Genomic DNA, 9,416 nt, shown 5'->3' with positions numbered 1-9,416 from the left:
TATGCTAGCGGAAAATTTTTCTTTCTTTCAGGTTCAGCTTTCCGACACTCCAAGAGGACATGGAGGACGGTCAGCCTCTCACCGCATCTGCCACAGGTTGGAGGTTCACTTCCAGTAAGTAGAAAATGATGGGTACCAAATGTGTGTCCTATTCTAAGGCAACAGAATAGGACATCTGTTCGCCGAGATTTTGTTGGGGAGGGCCAAAAACCTAACTCTGGCTTAATAACGTGCAGTTTATTATTTATTTCTGCGTCCCACATGCGTTGCCAGTGGTTTCGCAGTTTCTTTCGTATGTAAGGTTTCAGATCTGTGAGAGGCACCAAAGCAGTATTATTAACAGCAGGGAGTGTAATTGACGTAGCCATCTGGTCTGCCAAAACGTTACCTTTGATTCCCCTATGGCCGGGTACCCAGCATGTGATGATTTGCTGGTTAGATAGATAAGCTTTGCACAGGTCGGAATAGACTTCAGTAAGTACAGGATTTTTATGTTTGTAGGGTGACATTAAGGCCTTCACCACACTTAAGGAGTCTGTATATATAACAGCTTTTTGGAGTTTTGATTTCTTTATATGCTTTACAGCCGACCATACAGCGTAGGCCTCTGCCGTAAAGATACTTGTTTCTGGATGTAGTACATCGGATTCCGAAAAAGAAGGACCGACGGCTGCATAGGATACTCCGGCATGTGACTTGGAAGTGTCTGTGTAGAACTCTGTGCATGAGTGTTTGTACTGCAGTTCTAGGAAATGCATTCGAATTTCTACCTCTGGAGCATGCTTTGAAACTTTTAGAAAGGATACGTCACATTCTGTGACCTGCCAGTCCCAAGGAGGTAATAGCTTGGTTGGGCGCATTAAGCGGTGCTCCAGGAGTGGGACATGCATTTCATCGCTAAGCTCCTTCACACGCAGTGAGGAAGGCTGTCTTATAGACGGACGGTTGCGGAAAAGTGTAGCATACGTCATATCGGTAATGGTATTAAAACATGGGTGTTCAGGAATGGAATGCACTTTAAGGAAATAAGTAAAGCTGACGTATGATCTCTGTAAGTGGAGCGGCCACTCGTTCGATTCGGCATATAGGCTTTCGATCGGGCTTGTTCTGAAAGCACCAGTGGCTAGTCGGATACCTAGATGATGGACAGGATCCAGCATCCTTAGCGCGCTCGGGGCGGCAGAGCTATACACTACGGCCCCATAATCCAATCGTGACCGTATTAGGCTCTTGTAGAGATTCATTAGACACTTTCTGTCACTACCCCACGTAGTCTTGGATAGAAGTTTCATTAAGTTCATTGTTTTTAGACATTTTTCTTTCAGATATTTGATGTGCGGAATGAAAGTGAGTCTATCGTCAAGTATAATACCTAGGAATTTGTGCTCTTTGTTGATAGGAATTTGTTGTCCACACAGTTCTAAGCAAGGATCGGGGACCAGGCCTCTCCCTTGTAAACAGCACACAAGAACTCTTTTGAGGATTGATTTTAAAACCATTTTTCTCTGCCCACCCTGACACCTTGTTCAAACCATGCTGTACCTGTCTCGCATACTGCGAGGTTACAGGATTTGAAGCATATTTGAATGTCGTCCACATAGACGGAATACAAGATGGCCGGTGGTAGGGAAGCACGAAGCGTTGTCATTTTAACAATAAAAAGTGTGCAACTGAGCACGCCTCCCTGGGGTACACCAGTTTCTTGTGTAAAAGGACGTGACAGCACATTGCCGACTTTCACCCGGAAGGTACGATTGGACAAGTAGCTTTTTATTACGTTGAGCATATTACCATGAATGCCCATTTCCGATAAATCTCGCAAGATCCCGTATCGCCACGTTGTGTCATACGCCTTTTCCATATCGAGAAATATCGATAAGAAGAACTGTTTATGTATAAAGGCGTCCCGGATATTTCCTTCAATACGTACAAGATGGTCAGTTGTGGAGCGCCCTTCTCGGAAGCCACACTGATAGGGATCAAGCATTTTGTTATGCTCAAGAAAATGGATGAGTCGCCGATTTATCATTTTTTCGAACACCTTACACGTGCAACTTGTGAGGGCTATCGGGCGGTAGCTTGCCACTGAGGAAGGATCTTTGCCTTGTTTTAGAACAGGGACCACAATGGCTTCTTTCCATGCAGTCGGAAGGTACCCTGCGTTCCAGATAGTGTTGAAAAGTGTAAGTAGTGTAACTTGCGTGTCATTGTGTGTGTTTTTCAGCATTTCATACATGATTCTATCAGATCCCGGTGCAGAGCTCTTGCATGCGCTCAAGGCAGCTCTCAACTCTGCAATACTAAAGGGGCGGTTGAACGGTTCATTCTGCCGACACTTTCTTATGAGTGGCTTGCATTCTTCTATTTGTTTGTACTTGAGAAAGGGTTTTGAGTAATTGTTGGAACTTGACACGCTCTGAAAGTGCTCCCCAAGTGAGTCTGCTTGTTCAAGCAGGGTATCGCCTTGAGTGTTTACTAGGGGGACTGAATAAGTTTGTCGTCCTTTTATCCTGTTAACCCTGTTCCAGACTTTCCCCTCCTCTGCATAAGACTTGATACCCGATAAAAACTTCTGCCAACTCTCTCTTCTGGCTTGTCGGCGCGTTCTCCTGCCTTCGGATTTTGCTTTTTTAAAGTTAATACGATTCTCCGCAGTGGGAGAGGCGCGCAGCAACCCCCACGCTTTGTTTTGTTTCTTACGGGTGGTCCTACATTCGTCGTTCCACCACGGGACGCGCCGTTTGCATGCGAAACCACTTACTTCAGATATGCATTTAGATGCGGCATCTATAATGAAGGCTGTAAAATACTGCACAGCAGCATCAATTCCTAAAGGGGACATGTCATTCCATGAGATCCTGGTGAGAGTTCGGAATTTCTCCCAGTCGGCTGTATTGATCTTCCACCTAGGAGCCTGTGGTTGATATTCGTTTTCTTTATATGTTCTCAGCAGTATAGGGAAGTGGTCGCTCCCGTAGGGATTGTGTATAACTTTTCATTCGAGTTCAGACAATTGAAGAAAAGGTGTTGTTTGCAAGAGAGTAATAAGTGGGTTCTTTCTTATTCAGCAGACACGCACCGGAAGAAAAAAGGAATTGTTCAACGAGACGACCTCGCGCATCGATACGAGAGTCTCCCCACAAGCTGCTGTGTGCATTGAAATCACCCAGAACAACATAAGGTTCTGGCAATTGATCTATAAAGGATTGGAATTCATGTTTAGTTAATTTGTAATATGGGGGTATGTAAAGAGAGCTAATAGTGATGAGTTTGTTTAGGAGAGCAGCTCGAACCGCCACTGCTTCAAGAGGCGTTTGTAGCTGTAGATGTTGACACGCAATGCTTTTATGGATGACAGTGGCAACACCGCCCGATGATGCGACACCATCATCGCGATCTTTACGAAAGGTTATATACTGTCGGAGAAAGTTTGTGTGTTTTGATTTTAGGTGTGTTTCCTGTAAACACAGCACTTTTGGATTGTGTTGGTGGATCAGTTCTTGTACATCATCAAGGTTTCTCAGAAGGCCTCTGACATTCCATTGTATGATTTGTGTATCCATATTTAATGTAAATTGGTGCTGTGTACACGGAAACAAAAATGTTGAATTAGATTACAGAGCTCTTGCGAGGCCCTGTAACCGGGGTTTTGCCTTTTTTGGAGCGTTCGAGGGAGCCTCGCCGCTCCTTAGGCGCTTGGTGCGCCGTGGGGATAGGTGTTGTGTCCATTGCCTCTTGTGAGGCGCCGGACACGTGCTCTTGCGAGCGGGAAGTTACCAGCGAGGGTCCCGCCTTGGAGGGCAAGACCCCTGCGCCCACCAGCCCGGAGGTCGATGGGGCTCCCTGGGGGATTTGGCTGCGCCGGCTGTTGCCAGCGCTGGAAGGGGCCGGGGAGTTTGAGGCAGCCTCGGCTGCGCCTACCTTCGTGGCCGCTATCGGTCCTGCGGGATCGCTGCGTGTAGCGCAGGCTGCCGCAGATAACTCTTGTGGGGCCGGCAACCCAAGGGTAGCCTGGCCTGGTTGCTGGTTGAATGGAGTAGGCTTACCTACTTCCACCCTGGGGGCAGGAGCCAAAGGTACCTGCTCGCTGCACGCGGGCTGGGTACTTGGCATTGGCCGCTGCGACGCTGCCCCCCGACGCGCCGCATCAGCATAAGGTGTGCTGTGGAAAGGTGAGCACCTCTTACGGGCTTCCTTAAACGAAATATTTTCTTTGACTTTCAGGGTAAATATGTCCTTTTCTTTTTTCCAGTTCGGACAGGAACGTGAGTAGGCCGGATGGTCTCCACTGCAGTTCACACAGTGAGGTGTGCCACTGCAGTTGTCGGAGGGGTGGCCCTGGACTCCACACTTTGCACAAGTTAATTGACCACGGCAGCTCTGCGAGCCATGGCCAAACCTCTGACATTTGAAACACCTTCTAGGGTTGGGAATATATGGTCGAACATTTAATCTGATGTATCCTGTTTCGGTGGTTTCTGGCAGTACGCTGGATGCAAATGTTAGGATGAGGTGCTTAGTGGGGATTTCCTTGTTGTCTCGTCTAATTATAATACGTTTTACATCAGTGACATTTTGTTCTTTCCATCCTTCCAGGAGCTCAACTTCTGTCAAGTCTAGGAGGTCTGCCTCTGACACGACCCCCCGTGAGCTATTCATTGTTCGGTGTTGTGTAACAGAAATTGGTATGTTACCAAATGTTACAAGACTGCCAAGCTTCTCGTACTGATGTTTCTGAGGGATCTCTAGGAGAAGGTCCCCGCTAGCCATTTTCGTTACTTTATAACCTGACCCTATGGATTCGGTTAAAGATTTTGCAACTATGAAAGGGGAAATGAATCTGGCCTGTTTTTCGGAGTTCTCGCTGTGCACAACATGGTATTTCGGATATGTCTCTCTTGTTCTGTTTAAGGATATGGTTAGGGCATCGGTGCGTCCCCTCTTTTGAGGGTGACGATCAAGAAGGCGGGGAAATGCGGGTGTTCCCATAGTATTTCAGTTTCTTTTCGGCAGCAATGGCGGCCACCCACCACGGAGCCCAACATGGGGACGCTGCAGGACTTAACGCGTAAGGCTGCACGCGCCAACCGTACATTGCCACTATAACCTAACATATTATACCTAAGGGAGGGCACATACACAAGGTTAACCCTTGCCGCCGTGCAGAAAGGAAGTAAAAAGAAGAGAGAAGGAGACAGGAAAGGTCAAAAAGTGAGAGATAAAGGCGAAGGTTCGAGGAGAGAGAGACAGGAAGAGGCGACTGCCGATTTCCCCCGGGTGGGTCAGTCCGGGGGTGCCGTCTACGTGAAGCAGAGGCCAAAGAGGTGTCTTGCCTCCGCCGGGGGGCCTTAAAGGTCCGAACACCCGGCATCGGCTCAACCTCCAGGATCCCCTTTTCCCCGGACACGGCTAAGCCGCGCACGGCTACACGCGGGAGGGTCCAACCCTCGTGTGCTCGGGTACGTGGTGTCGCAACCCACCAAACGCCTGCTAACGCAGACGCCCCTGCGGGGGGGAACGCCGTATAGCGGTGTAATTTTTTTGTAGTATAAATGCAATTATTTTGAAGTAAGAGCTGCAACATAGCCCACAGTAGCTTTCTCATTGTTTTAAAGTGCAGGTACCTCGTTCATTTCGGCTGATCCATGGCACGCGCCACACGCCCTTGCTCGTGCATATTAGCTTGCACGCACGCGGTCACAATAGAAGAAGAAGCAAGCTTCAAGGATGGCCGCACGCCACGACCGACGGGCCACGACTCCGCTATCTGTGCCCGGCGAATTAGCCCTGGCGAAGCCAGCGCCGAAACGGTTAGGGAATCAGGTGCCGTATGGGTACGGCGCCTACCAAGTGCTACACATATTCGGCACAGTCATCGCACTCTACAACTACGGGCTGCACTACGAGAGCTTCAGGCTAACAGCTGGCGTAATGGATCACTGGTGCGGGCGGCCAGATTCCATGAAGAACCTCAGCGTGGACGAGTGGAAACAGCTGGCCATACCGGTGGACGAGAAAGGCGAGCACAGCCACTGCACAATGCGCGAGCCCCCGGACGGTGGCCATGCGGCTCGCATCGTGCCTTGCGCATCGTGGGAGTTCGACCTCGGCCAGTACGGGAACAACATCGTCAGCCACTGGAACCTAGTGTGCGACAGGCGCTGGCTCATCGACGTCGCGAGGCTCGTGTACGCGGCTGCCAGCATGGCCACGCTGCCCGCAGTCGGAGCGCTCGCGGACAGCGTCGGTCGCAAGGCGGTACTCTTCTTGACCGTACCCGTAGTCCTCATATCGGGCACCGCTAGTGCAGTGCCGAATGACTTCCAGTTCTTCGTGGGTGTGCGTGCCGTCGTGTCAGCCTCCACGAGTGCCCTCGTGGTACCTGTGTACGGGCTGATTTATGAAGTGTCGCCGATTGAAAAATATGCTGATTGCATAATCCTGATCGCGCTATCTGCGTTGATGCTATCACCGATCACGCTGTTTACCGCTCAACTCTTGAAGGCCGGATGGGCGACGCTGCAGCTGATACTGATGGTTCCAACGTGCCTTCTCCTGCTACTTTATTACACCGTCGATGAGTCACCCAGCTGGCTTTTGGAGACAGGCAACGTCAAAGAAGCTGAGCGCATCGCTTTGCGTGCGGCAAGTATAAACAAGGTCTCCCCAGAGCACTGCCGAGATCTCATGGCAGCTCAGGCAGCGGCGATTAAGGCTCGTAGCGGGGAGGCTGGAAATAGCAGCGGTATCTGCAGCCCACGGTTCAGAGCTTGCACCATTACCATGTGTTATATGTGGACTGCGATAAGCTACGCCTTCGACGCCTTCGTCATTAATGACGGTGTTCCCGTCGGAGAAATCACAACTACGCTGAGTTTCATCGTGTCCTTCATTGTGCTCGTGGTCTCGGCGCCGTTCATTGCTACCTTCGGGTTCAGGAACACCGTGAGCACCTCCGCACTTGTCTTTGCCGTAACACTGACCATCCTGGCCACTGACCTACGGGAGCAGATTGCGATGCGTGATTTGCTCGTAATTATAATGCGCGCAACTGGAACCATCTGCTTTACGTTCTATCTCATCATATGCGTCATCGCGTACCCGGTCATGACCCGCTGCCTTAGTGTCTCCGTGGGTCTCGCCTTCAGCCGATTGGGTGATACCTTGGCCCAGATGAGTCCAGCGCTGCTTGGTGGCCGCCGTACAACGTTGCAGCTTGCCATTGCTGCCGCCTTCATGTCACTTTTCGTGGTGGGCGCCGAACTTGTGCCCTGTCACATTGACATTAGGCAGCAATACCAATTAGCGCCCAGCAAGAGCCCCGGCCTCGTGACAAGCGAGGATAGGAAGCGCGCCATGCAAGAGACACTGGTGCGTATGCCAAGGGAGCCCGTCAAGCGCCGGGGCACCCCCATCACGAAGGACAGAGCAACATCAAGCGACTTACCAATACGAACAACTCCCGAAAAGACATACTAGTCTTTCGGCGCGCACATGAGATACACCACGGCATCGTTGCTGTGGCGTCTAGGAGTTCAGAATTTAGCCAAAGTTTGTCACACATTCGCGTTACTAGACGTTCAAATAGAGTATTTCTTGTATATTAGCTTTGTAGAACTTTGTCTTGTTACGTAGCTGCAACTGTTTGAACTTGCAGAGACGGCCGGGTCACTTGAAGTGTCTGTTTGAATGTTCCAGCTCATTCCAGTTTTCTACGTTATACCTCGGCCTGCCTCGCGTTCGCGATGACGGTATTTCATTGATACTGTCAGAAACTTTTTTCTCCTACAATTTCTTTTTCTTCTTAGACCTATATGTCCACGTAAACGAAGCGCCAGGATTTCGCGCGGTGCTGCCACTCGGTCTGTATTCGGAGAATAGAGTCCAATGGCAAATTGAACAAGACGCTTCGTGTGGTACGACTTTGTGACACCTCTGTACGTGCACTCGTGAACAGTGTTGCAGATTGGAAGAGTATGCGTAACCTTACTCAAAAATATTTATGACGTATTTATAACACGTAAAATATACATGACTGTCTTGCAACTGTAAGCGTGATTACCCATAAATTGTTCTTAGAGCGCCGCTTTCTTTTCAAGCCCTCTCAGCATTTCTTGGCCGTTATAGGTGCTTCTGCTGCTGCAGTCCGGAAGTATTAAAAGATAAAATTCTTGGGTATTACGTGCCACCATAATATTTTTGGCCACCTCGGGTTCTTGTTGCGGCTCAAGGTGGCGTTTGGACCAGGAATACACCAAGCCCAGCGACGAATACGTCCATCAGCAGGCATGAAGGAAAAAGGGTTTATTTTACATCATTTACGCTGGCTCCATATACGGGAGCCCATACGCGAGCATAGTAAGCGTCCGAGTTAACATCAGAATACATCAGCACCTCTCACTGTACCAAAGGTCTCCGTTTTAATACCTTCGTCTTCCCTAGGTGACAGGGCTAGGGAATGCGATGACTGCTTTGCGGCCAACCACAATCGTCGAATTGGTAGCAATATCCCGCCCATGATGTCGCACCATTCCGCCGAGCTCCGCCTCCGATGTTGAACCTTCGCCCCCGCATATTTAGCAACATCGCAATCCGAGAGCAAAGCTGTTCCCGCGGTAACATTCGATGTTGGTCCTTTTCACCAATTAGTTCAGGTTTTCAGGTTCAGATGGAGGGATCGTCTGTTGACCTGTCAACAGGCGGCGTCAACGCTGCGTGGATTTCTCAATAGGCGCTGATGAATGCGTGGGTTTGCTTCGTGGTAAACGTTGAATTAATGCCCATGGCCATGATGAGACGTAACACTGTACAACGTGCAATGCACGATACACGAGCGTTTTTTTTTTTTTTTTTGCTTATCATTCACATCGAAAAATGGTCGCCGTGGCCAGGAGTCTCGTTCAATATATTTGTGTGTATATAAGGAAGAGTGGGACGGACTCCAGCGAAGTCCCGTCTTTGAGGACGAAATCCTGGCCATCCAGCGCACCCGCGATCGGGCCGGCAGACTAGATCTTGCAGTTCCGTCGTGGGATTAGCCGGGTGCGCGTTTTATCGCGCTTTGCTGGACCGAATAAAAGTTTATTCACTGACTCACTATATATATATATATATATATATATATATATATATATATATATATATATATATATATATATATACAAAACCTTTAATGCTTAAAGGGACACTAAAGGTTACTATTAAGTCAACGTGGACTGTTGAAATACCATCACAGAAACCTCGAAACGCTTGTTTCGTGCCAAGGAGAGACTTATTTTAAGAGAAAATGCGTTCTGAAGCGTCCGCGTACCTCTAGCGCAGTTCAAATCGCCCGCCCTCCGATCGAGGAGTACTGACATCATGGTCTCATAGTGACGTTGCGCCATCGGTGAGTAGAACAGCGTCCGCAGACGGCG

General features: G+C 49.3%; 1 protein-coding gene across 1 annotated transcript; it reads left to right on the top strand.

The window, feature by feature from the left end:
* Positions 1–5,727: 5,727 nt before the first annotated feature.
* Positions 5,728–7,479, top strand: LOC126540922 (solute carrier family 22 member 6-like). The gene has a single exon (XM_050187741.1). The coding sequence runs from the start codon at positions 5,728–5,730 to the stop codon at positions 7,477–7,479; it is 1,752 nt and encodes a 583-aa protein (XP_050043698.1).
* Positions 7,480–9,416: the final 1,937 nt, after the last annotated feature.

Source organism: Dermacentor andersoni, chromosome 2 (genome assembly GCF_023375885.2).
Source record: "Dermacentor andersoni chromosome 2, qqDerAnde1_hic_scaffold, whole genome shotgun sequence".
NCBI lineage: Eukaryota > Metazoa > Arthropoda > Arachnida > Ixodida > Ixodidae > Dermacentor > Dermacentor andersoni.
Note: the sequence above shows the minus strand (reverse complement) of the source record. Positions and strands in the feature narration are given on the sequence as shown.

Bases quoted from the DNA above. Each gene is read 5' to 3' on its own strand.
- LOC126540922 (XM_050187741.1), top strand. From the start codon at position 5,728: ATGGCCGCACGCCACGACCGACGGGCCACGACTCCGCTATCTGTGCCC.